Source organism: Leptopilina heterotoma, unplaced genomic scaffold (assembly GCF_015476425.1).
Source record: "Leptopilina heterotoma isolate Lh14 unplaced genomic scaffold, ASM1547642v1 Lhet_190, whole genome shotgun sequence".
In the NCBI taxonomy this organism is placed as follows: domain Eukaryota; kingdom Metazoa; phylum Arthropoda; class Insecta; order Hymenoptera; family Figitidae; genus Leptopilina; species Leptopilina heterotoma.
In genome coordinates, this window is record NW_025110909.1 from 2,196,449 (window position 1) to 2,208,395 (window position 11,947).

At 32.4% G+C, this 11,947-nt stretch overlaps 1 protein-coding gene across 1 annotated transcript; it reads left to right on the top strand.

Moving 5' to 3' along the window:
- The first annotated feature begins 6,374 nt into the window (after positions 1-6,374).
- Positions 6,375-8,696, top strand: LOC122500741. Its single transcript, XM_043609814.1, has one exon. The coding sequence runs from the start codon at positions 6,375-6,377 to the stop codon at positions 8,694-8,696; it is 2,322 nt and encodes a 773-aa protein (XP_043465749.1).
- The last annotated feature ends 3,251 nt before the right edge of the window (positions 8,697-11,947 follow it).

An 11,947-nucleotide genomic window follows, 5' to 3' on the forward strand; every position in this document is an offset into this window, starting at 1 on the left:
CAACCCTTTAGATTTCAGGATCACCTGCAATTGGAATTTCCAGATATTCCAGTTTTCGCCCGAGAGTTTTATTCCCGTACTTTGATGATCCATTGCACTCATGATTTTTCAGCAGTCTACACACAATTTCGTCGAATAAATTTCCACTTCCCAGAATCGTTTAACCGGTCGACCACGTGCTAAACTAACCTCTCCGATTCTGTTTTTAATGTTTCCAACCTTTCGAAATAAATCACCACAGGAATTTAAAACTTTTTTAAAAACTTAAAAAACATGGGTCTGGGCCCATAACCTGATGAAAGGTGATTAAATTAAGAAAGTAAAATATACAATAGAATATATTTATTTGATTCGACATGTGTGCATATTAGTACGGTCGACATACAACTAAATAACCTCACGTCTATATTCACGTTCAGTGCAGCCAACCATACATAGAAATAATTATATTGCCAACCTAGTATAATTCAATATAATAGCAGACAAGAAAACAGAAATGAAAATTTTCAAACTAAAAATTACTGTGATAACAATTTTGATACAAATAAATTTTCGGGTAATTCTAGTAATAATCCGCGACCAAATAATTTTCAGAATAAATCAAATCAACGTCATTATTATAGTAATGGCTACGTTATAAAATTTAAGACATAATACACATGATGTAAAGCAAGAAGAAAGATATATTACGAAACTGATGTTAGTTTTTAAAAATTCAAAATGGCGGATCCAGTATGTCTGACAAATTTAAAAATTTATTTGATTGTCACGAAACTTGTTACTCGAAGGTTGTGGTAGTCCCTGATTACCAATGTTTAGTTTATTTTTAAATTTAGATTGTAGGTTAATAATTAGCCGAGAAATTTATAAATCAGTGACTTCGAATATTTGCAAATAACAATTTTTAAATAAATCCAATTAATTTAAAACAAAATTGACCGCCATGTTATATTCGCCATTTTGAATTTTTAAAAACTAACATCAGATTCGTAATCATCGACCCCAAAAACCCCCGAGTAAACATTTTCAAGCGAATACGATTAATTAAAAAAAATGTCCGCCATATTGGATCCGCCATTTTGTTTTTTTGAAAAATAATATCAAATTCGAAATCTTTCTGCTATTAAAAATGGAAATGTTTTTACACCAAAAAGTTTCTAATATTACTCTAAAGATACACACATAAGGGGCCGTCCATAAACCACGTGGACACATTTGGGGGGGGCGGGGGGGTGAATCAAAAGTCCACGTTTGTCCACGAAGTGGAGGGGGGGTGTTAAAGCAAATGTCAAAGTGGACAAATAATCAAAGATATTTCCAAAAAAGATATCTTAAGCTTAATCAGAATGATCATAAGTTTCAGTTAATCAATTTCCCTGACAATTTACTGATATTAAAATTAATTTCCCTGACAAAATTCTTTTTACAGGAAAATATGAATGTTTACGGAAAATGAGTAACATTTATGATTTTAATTATTTTTTAAAATGACAATTATAACCCTTCCTGAATTCAATTATTTTCTACAATTTCCACCCAGTAATAAAAAAGTATTGGAAGAGAGCGAATAGTATTGTCGGTGAGTTTCTGCCAATACGGTTTTCACGCGAAAACATATTGGCAGAAACTCACCGCCAATACTATTCGCTCTCTTCCAATACTTTTTTTTACTGGGCAACTAAACCTTCGTCTTTGAATCAATTAATTTAAATAATTTTCTGAAAGTTCTTCTAAAATTCTGTTATATTTTAAAATTATTTTTGAATTTGATTGATAAATTTTAATTAAAAATTTTTAACATGATTGTTTCCTCTAAAATGTTAAAAATAATTTTAAAATGTTATTTTTTGTATATATTTGAATTTTTGAAAATATGTAATTGAGAATATTGAATTTTAAAAAATTAGAAGCTAATTTTCATTAATTTTCATTTTTAAATTTACCTTTAAAGATTTTTTATTCTACAAAAATTGTAATGAAAGACTTAAAATAAATTAATTATTTTCAATTAAATTTTACAAAATTTCAACTATTCAAAAAGATTTGTTTATACAGGGTGGCCATTTTTTTGTAAAAAAAAATTCACGGTCATTTTCCGGTCATAAATTATTTTTCCCGGTCATAAATAATAACTCTGAAAATAAATTATTCCATGAAAGATTGAAAGAATTTCCTGATTTTTAGACAAAACTTTGACTTTTTTCTAAAACCTAAAAATATTTTAGTTTACTCTAAAAATAATTTTGAACTTAAATAGATTTTTTGAAATAAATATTTAATTATTATCCATTATTTTTCCATATAGTAGGTAGGTATTCAAATTTAAAAAAAATTCAAATTTTAAATCCTTTAAATTTGAATAATTTTTAAGAATTGCTACTGTAACTTATTAACAATTATTTTCAAAATTTCAATTCAATTATATTCTAGAAATAACTAAAATATTTCTAAAATCCACTTGTTTACAAGACAATTTCATGAAATTTTGAATAATTTAAAAATTTTTCAATTAAATATTAGGTACATATTTAAAAACATAACTAATTTGAAAAAAATGTGAATAAAAATATTTTTAAAAACTGACTTATTCAGAATTTTTAATTAAAATCTTTTAAAATTCAACTTTTCTAAAACTTAAATTTGAAATTTTTTAAAATTCAATCTATAATAATTATTAATTTAACATTCTAAAATATAGAAAAGTTTGCTTATCAATAATTGCAAAAAAAACTAATTGATAGTAATGCAAAATACGATTTTTTAAAAATTTATTTTCTAAAAAAAGAAATTTTATTTATTTTTATATACATTATTTCTTATTCTAAAATTAATTTTTATAAATTTCGTATCACTTTTGTTCTAATTAGTTCAAATTTTTAATAATTCTTATTTGTTTTGTTATAATATTATTGCAAAAAAATTTTTAAATTGATTTATTTTTCACTATTCTATAGGATGTGAAATTTTTTCTCATTGAAATTTTTTTGACAAGTTTAATTAAAATTATATTTTGTTTAATTATTGTTAGAAATAGAAAGAATTTAAAATTAAATTTAATATTTTCTTTTTCTAAATCTGTTACGTTGGACAGCAAAATTCATAATTTTCTTATAAATTCTAGAAATTGAATATTTTTATAGTAGGTACTTTTTATAAAATTCTCTGACAAAATATAAATAGATTTTATAGAAGATCGTTCAATCTTTTTTAATGAAATATAGTTAATACCTAAGTCTTGAAATAAATATTTTTATTTTTTCTCACAAAATAATGTGTGTTTTTAAAAAAAAATCCAAAATCCCGGTCAAGTTCAAAATTCATTGTCATTTCCCGGTTTTCCCGGTTTCCCGGTCCAGCGTCCACCCTGATTATAGTTATTTTTCACATTATAAAAATCAAAATAACTTGTACTTTTTTTTTACTGAAAATTGTGGTATTTTGTCGCAATTATTTTAAATGAGTCGAAAAAAGTCACAATTTTCTTAATTTCCCCGACAAAATTTTTTCCTGACATTTCCCTTACTTTACTGACATTCTTGCTTTGAAATATGTTCAAAAATAATCTTTTTTATTTTTTAACATACAGGAGTAAAAAAAACTTATTTTTTTAATTTGCAATATCCACGTGGACAATTGTATAGGGGGGAGGGGGTTTGACAAATGTCCACGACTGTCCACAACGGGGGGCGGGGGGGGGGTCAAAAATTGGTGAAAAATTGTCCACGTGGTTTATGGACGGCCCCTAACGACATAACTATTAAAAACATTTTATCTTTAAAGGATTAAAGTTTGTTTTAAATTTTTTATACTTAAATTGTCTTTAAAGGATAAAATTTTGTTTTAAATTTTGTATACCTATTCCATTTTTGAATAATATGTTCTAGTAATATAACATTATCATCTGCATCATTTAATTCACCATTGCCAACTTTAAGTAAAAAATCTACAATTTCCGTTTCTTGTGGTAAAGCTCTCATATTCTTTAATTGGTAAAGTTTGTCGAAAATCTCCGCCTAGAATTACAATTTTACCACCAAAAGGTTCGTTGGAATTCATTATATCTCTTAATAGATAATCCATCATTTCTAAAGCATATTTTGGAGCCATTGGTGCTTCATCCCAAATAAAAACATCTATATTTTTTAAAAAGAGGCCTTCTTTAGATTAAACTTTAATGTTTGAAGATGAATCACTGTATAATGGAACGGGTAAGCCAAAAACTTTATGAACAGTTTTTCCATTAGAAAGCAGAATCGCAACTATACCTGTAAATGCCATGTTGCAAACATTTATTTCTTTACTTCTTAACAAATGCCATAGCATAATGTATAAAAATGTTTTTCCAGATCCTCCAAAACCATTAACATATAAGCACTTAGAACCATCAAAAGAAGAATCCTTCAGGGCATCAAGTACATAATCAATTACAAGTTTTTGTTTTGCATTTAATTTAGCATAACTCAGTTCTCCTATGTTAATATGTTCTGCAATATTTATATCATTTACTTGTTCAGTAAAAATTTCATCTTGTATATCTAATAACCCCTGAAAGTCAGTTAAATTATATCCTTCGTTAAATAACATTGTTTTAATATTTCTATAAGCCCTTTGTTCAGCTTCAATGCCGTTTACTTTTTAATAATCTTCTGACATTTAACCCTTAAATTGTTCGCATATATAGTTTATCCGGATGTACAGGATGACATTGAATTAAAATTCTTGTGAATAATTGACGAAGTAAATGAGGCATCATCCATAATGCAGCTTCTTCCATTGTCCTAATCCACTCACTATCATCTTCGACAAGTCCTAATGCCAAACAAGCAGTTGTGAAAGATTCATAAACAACTCCATTAACAGTTCTCAAACTTTCAAAAGAAGTTGATCCTATTACTGTAAGCAACAATAATCTAAAATAAAATAACTCCAATTGATGTGCATTAACTGAATACATTCTTCCCAATACTTTTTCTTTACGAATTCGTTGTTTCAATTCCAGAGATTTTTTTACCCATGTATAATGCTCTGGTATATCTGAATAATAATACTTTTGAGCATTACTATCTCGTTGGTTAAGTTTAAAATAATCCAGAAGTTTTGTATTTTTATTTAAATCGAAATGGGTAAGCGATTAACGCATCATGCCCTTTGAGAATATATTTATATAAATATTTAACAGACTTAATACTCAAAACTATTTCTACATTAATCTGGAAATTAAATATTTCTGAAAGTTTAGGACAATACGGAACAACATTAGAATTATCAACAATAAATCCATTTTGTCGTTTATACGCTTTATTATTATTTCTTCGACGACAATGAACATAGCAATTTTCTTCAATTGTAGTTTCTTCTTGGTAAATTTTTGGAAATTTTTTGAACATTTCCCATCAATTAAACACCAATCTCCACAAGGTCCGTGAATATTATTTTTGCATTATTATTTTATGTAAAATAGGATTGATATTTTCATCAGGAATTTCTGCAGAAATATAACGATCAACACTTTCAACTGTTAATATTTTAGAATTTTCTTTCAATATAACTAACAAATGAATGTGTGGCAATCCTTGCTTTTGAAATTCAATAACATAAACATAAGATTTGACTTCTCCAAATAATTTATTATTAACAATAAGTTTAAGTAGATGTTTTACTTTTAATGTGAAAACCCTAGTTACTATATCAGGTCTATCAGCAGCAGTTTGATAGGGGAATAAATTTTCCTGTATCTCTTTCCAATTTGGATTACACGTCATTATGATAAATAAATCTGGTCTACCATGACGAGCAACAATAGCCATCGAATCCTGATATTGTTGCATCATATTTCGAGGTGATCAAATAAAAGTGGAAGGCAATATAATCGTTTTTCACACGTGTACATCATTTTCCAACACATGATTGTGTAATTAATCCATCAGTCCTTTATATCTTTCACTTCTCACTTGAGCTTGATTATTTGCACAAAATCTTAATCTATCTTTTTCTATTTTTACATAATTCTCAACCACCTATTTGATTAAATTCTTTATCTCTTACAGCAATATTGTATTTAATGTAGGCAGATCTAGAAATAGTATGATTTCTACTTATGTAATCACTGTTATGGCTATCAAGTTCCCAGCGTCGAACACAGATAGGGCTGAATGTCTTGATTCGTGACGAATGAATGAGAACTAAGTGAGACTTTTCATTTTTAATTGGTGTCTCAATTCTGTTCCCTTTGTCTTCCTCTACCTTATTTGCTCACTTCAGTCAAAATTAACATTTGGCGACCGTGACAGGACTGTCGTGAGTGCATTTTTGGAAAAAGTGTTGTGTTTAAAGCGGGCCACGAGGTGTGAAGTGTTCCGTGTACGAAAAGCAAGATGGATACTCTTAAGAGGCAAAGGAGAACCCAAAGAGCTCTTTTTACCAGGAGTTTTAATTCATTTATAACGGAATTTGATGGCGAGGGTACGAAAGAAGAGAAATTAGTTGCTTTTCAGATGTTGGAGAGCAAAATGACGGACTTGGACGCAATTCATTTCAATTTTACGCAACAGCTTTTTGAAGAGGTGGAAGACGAGGAAGAAATAACTAGAGAATTAGAGACTAATGATACTTATAAGAAACAATTTCTATCAGCAAAAATGAAAGTTTCTACATTGACGACACAGGCGGTGCAATTTCAGCAACCTACGTTTGTTTCGCCTGCCGTAGCTGTTCAGAAAACTTTGAATCCGACTAAAATCGAGTTACCGAAATTCAACGGACATATAAAAGACTGGCTGCCATTTTGGACGCAGTTCAACAAAATCCACAGTGACGACTCTATTTATAAGGAGGATAAATTCCAATATTTACTTCAGGCAGCAATACCAGGTTCTCGTGCAAGTGATTTAATTAGCAGTTTCCCTTCGACGGCGGAAAATTACGACAAGGCGATCAAAAGTTTAAAAAATCGATTTGGTCGTGATGACGTCGTAGTGGAATTTTATGTGCGGGAGTTACTTGGTTTAGTGTTACAAAACGCTTCAAAGCACGATAAGAATTCGTCAATTTTAATAATTTACGACAAATTAGAATCTAATATTCGTGCTTTGGAGACACTTGGAGTGACGACCGATAAATGTACGGCAATGCTGTACCCTCTTGTGGAGTCATCCCTATTGCTTCGTGTATGGCAGCGGAATGGAGTACGGGAAGGTGGTGATCATAGAAATCCTGAGGAACACAAGGATAGATTATCGAGATTATTGGAATTTTTACAACGAGAAGTGGAAAACGAAGAACGGATCGAGATGGCGCTTTCAGGTTTTGGTGTTTCGGCAGATCAAGAGAAGGCGAAAAAACATAAAGGTAAAGTAGATCATATTCGAGATATTCCTACCGCGCATACTCTTGTTACTAAAAATATTGAAAGAACGGTAACTTGTATATTTTGTACATTGTCTCATGAGAGTCGAGATTGTGAGATGGCGCGTAAGCTTGATTTAAATAAGAAACGGGAAATAGTAAAAAAGGAGAACGCATGTTTTTATTGTTTGAAGAAGGGACACATTTCAAGAACGTGTAGAATAAGAATTAAATGTGAATGGTGTTCATGTAGACACGTTCTTTTGATGTGTCCAAGTTTTCTTTCTAAAGATTCTACGGAAAATAACTCGGGCGATAAGAATAAAATTGTAAAAGAACATAACTTGACGAATTTTTGTGACTCACCCGAGGTTTATTTACAAACGTTGAAAGTCAAGCTGTATTCACAATCAAGGGAAAAAGTTGTTAGAGTTTTAATCGATTCAGCTTCTCAACGTTCTTATATTAGAACATGTATTGCGAAAGAATTGGGTTACGAAATAAAGGGTAAACAAGAAATAATTCATTCATTGTTCGGGGGAATAAAATCGAAATGTGAAAGCCACGATGTTTATTTAATTCATATGAAAAGTATTGATAATTCTTACGCGTGTAATTTTTCTGTAATGGATCAAAACACAATTTGTGATTCGATACCGGGAGTAAGAAGTGAAGAGTGGGTGCAACATTTGCGAAAAAATAATATAAGTTTGTCTGATATTGGGGATGAAAATAAACCTATTGATATTCTTATCGGGGAGGATGTTGCAGGTAAACTTTTTACGGGGAGAAAACACGATTTAGAAAACGGTTTAGTGGCGTTTGAAACGAATCTAGGGTGGACAATATTGGGGAAGCTCCCTGGTCCATCAATGAGAAAGGATGCTGCGATTTTGGTAACTACAATGATCGTGCAAGAGGCTAGCTTATCCGATCTTTGGCAATTAGATGTGATTGGAATTACCGATCCAATCGAGAAAACGGAAAAAATGGTTCGCGATAAAAAGACTCAAGATTTAATTATGAGTACAGCAAAGTTGACAGCAGATGGTCGGTACGAAGTCAGGCTACCATTTAAAGATAATCATAGTGTTGTCTCGAGTAATTACGAAATTTCACGCAATCGTTTAATAAAAACCATAGAGAAATTAAAATCTGAAAAATTGTTCGAAGCTTATGGTAATATTTTTAAGGAATGGTTGTCGGAAGGTATTATTGAGGAAGTCTCGAAAACAGAGAAGAAGGAGGCGAATCACTATTTACCACATAGGCCAGTTATTAAAGCACATGGTTCAACAACGATAAGACCAGTTTTGACGCGTCATCGTGTAAAAAAGGAAGTCCTTCGTTGAATCAGTGCTTGGAAAAAGGCCCGAATTTAATTGAATTGGTTCCTTCAGCACTTAATCGTTTTCGCGAGTACGAAATCGGTGTAGTGTCAGATGTAAAAAAGGCCTTTTTGCAAATTGGTATCAATGAATTGGATCGGGACTATCTTCACTTTTTATGGTTAGATGGGGGACAGATAAAGATATTTCGTCATCGTCGAGTCGTTTTCGGGTTGGCGTGTAGCCCCTTCTTATTTGCAGCTGTTATCGAATTAATTTTGATAAGAGCAATAGAAAAGTCGAAGTCAGAAATTAGTACGGCCTGGTCGGTAAATTCGGTGGAAAAATTAAGAGATTCTTTTTATGTCGACAACTGTGTCACAAGCGTGGAAACAATATCGGAAAGAGAAAAATTTGAACATGAAGCAAAAGCGATTATGGCTACAGGGAGTTTTGATTTGCGTGGGTGGGAGTACACGGGAGACTGTACGGAGAGCGAGACAACGTTAGTGTTGGGGCTTTTATGGAATAAGCGAAAAGATGTGATGTCAATTAATCCCGCGATTTTAAATATAGAGAAACCAGATAAAGTCTCGAAAAGAACAATGTTGTCAGCTGCTCATCGAGTTTTCGATCCTATAGGCTTTTCCGCTCCAGTAACCTTGCTACCAAAATTGTTGCTACAAGAACTGTGGTCCGAGAAAGTCGAGTGGGATACAGTAATTAAAGATAAGCGGGGGGAAATATTTTTGTCGTGGTTAGAAAATTTAAAATTGTTAAAAAACGTGGAAATACCGCGCAAAATTGGAAAGGGAGTTTTAACTTTACATATGTTTAGTGACGCTAGTGGAGTAGCGTATGCTGCGACAGTTTTCGTAAGAGCGGATTATCTTGGAGTAATTAACGTACAATTGATGAGCGCTAGATCTCGCATAGCTCCGAAAGGAGCGACTATTCCTCGACTGGAATTAATGGCAGCGACAATCGGCGTTAGGTTGACAGATGCGACCCTGAAATCTATGACTCGCGAGGTAAATAAAATCACGTATTGGACGGATTCATCGACGGTTTTAGCGTGGATTGGTCGCGATATACAATGGGGCACGTTTGTCCATAATAGAGTCAAGGAAATTAGAGCGCTTTCTAGGATTGAAGATTGGCAGCATGTGCCCGGAGAATTCAACCCAGCAGATCTTCCGTCTCGCGGTTGCACTCCCTCGCAATTGTTAGAGTCGAAATGGTTATACGCGCAGCAAGAGGAATGGCCGGTTTCGGGTTGTAAAATTAACGAGAATGAGGTCGAAAAAGAGAAAAAGAAAACAATAGTGGTTCAAATGGTAAACAAGGAAGAAATTCAACTCGATATTAGTGCTCGGTTTTCTTCCTACACTAAGTTGTTGCGTTTTATTGCTTTGGCTTTAAGATTCGTTAGAAATTGCAGAACGCGAATTCAATCACGAAAAACTACGGACAAATATCAGTCGATAGATAAACAAGATCAAGAAAATCAATTAACGTCAAAAGAAATAGAAATTGCCGAAATACGTTTAATGCAAAATTTGCAAAAAGTTATGTTCGATTTAAAATCAGCGAATAAATTGTCTTCATTAAAAACAACGGTAAATGAAAATGGTTTAATTGTTGTGAAAACGAAAATTTTCAACCGCAAAGTCAATTTGAATTTTCTCTGTCCGGTAGTATTAGATAATAAACATGACGTTATAATTTTATTGGTGCGAGAAACACACGAGAAATTAGGTCATGCAGGAAGTCTTACGGTCATGAGTAGTTTACGTGAAAAATTTTGGATAATATCAGCGCGAAGAATAGTAAAATCGGTCATTTTAAAGTGCGTTATTTGTCAGAGACAAATAAAAAGGAAAAGGCGTGGATAGTAATTTTCACGTGTGCCGTGTATAGGGCGGTACATTTTGAACTAGCTTCTTCGTTATCTACAGACGAGTTTATGGATTGTTTTCGCAGGTTTATTGCCAGACGTGGGAGACCAAAATACATGCACAGTGATAATGGGACAAATTGTAAAGGTTTAGCCAATGCGTTGAAGAGATTAAATTGGGAAATCATAGCTAAAAGAACGTCGACCATGGAAATAAATTGGGTGTTTAACCCACCGTCAGCGCCCTGGTGGGGGAGATGGTGGGAGAGGCTCATAGGCGTGTTAAAGACAATCCTTAGAAAAATTTTAGGTAGGGCAAGCCTCACATACGAAAGTATGATAACGACACTTTGTGATGCGGAAGCCATAGTTAATTCACGACCTTTGACCTACGTCTCTGAAGATCCTGACGACCTCAAGCCTTTGACACCATCCATGTTTCTGCAAGAAATTCGCGAAATAGGGGTTCCAGATTTGGACATGTTGTATACCGAGAAATTGAATAAAAAATTAAAATATAGACAAAAGATTTTCAATGATCTCAGTGCGAGATTTCGTTCCGAGTATCTGGGCCAACTAACTTTCAAAAATTCGAAAAAAGAAACACGTAAAATAAATATCGGAGACGTTGTTTTGATCGGAGACGATAATTTGAAGCGCATTGACTGGCCTCTTGCACTCGTAGTAGATTCTATTGTGGGTCGAGATAATGAATGTAGAGTGTTCGTACTGAAATCAAAAAAAGGTATATTAAAGAGAGCCATTCAGAGAATTTACCCGTTAGAGGTAACAAGTAAAGAAACTGTAAACGACCTTCGAGAGAAACGAAATGAAAAACAAAATAAGACTGATAGAAATAAGAATGTTGAATGTGTGATGAATGACAACTCTCAGAATGAATGTGACAAAGACGAAATTGTAATCACGAGATCGGGACGTATTAGCAAAAAACCAATTCGATATAATAACACAGCCCCACAAAAAAAAGTGTCGTGCGCGGCAGACCAGACTAGTCATTTCCTATGTATTTTGACGCGCTGAACACGAATCCGAAGTCCGTTTTGCTCCATCACGTCAGGATTTTTTTCTAACCTCAAAAAATCTGTCGGATTTTGAGAGGTAGGCTATTTTTTCTTAAATTAATGGATTTACTTCAAACTTGGTAACTAGGGGTTTTTTGGGTCGCTGATGACAAATTTGAAGTTAGATTTTCAAAATTCAAAATGGCGGATCCAATATGGCGGACGAATTTTTTAAAAGTTAATGGATTTACTTCAAACTTGGTAACTAGGGGTTTTTTGGGTCGCTGATGACGAATTTGAAGTTAGATTTTCAAAATTCAAAATGTCGGATCCAATATGGCGTACGAATTTTTTAA

Coding starts and splice junctions, on each gene's coding strand:
- LOC122500741 (XM_043609814.1), top strand. CDS start 6,375: ATGGATACTCTTAAGAGGCAAAGGAGAACCCAAAGAGCTCTTTTTACC.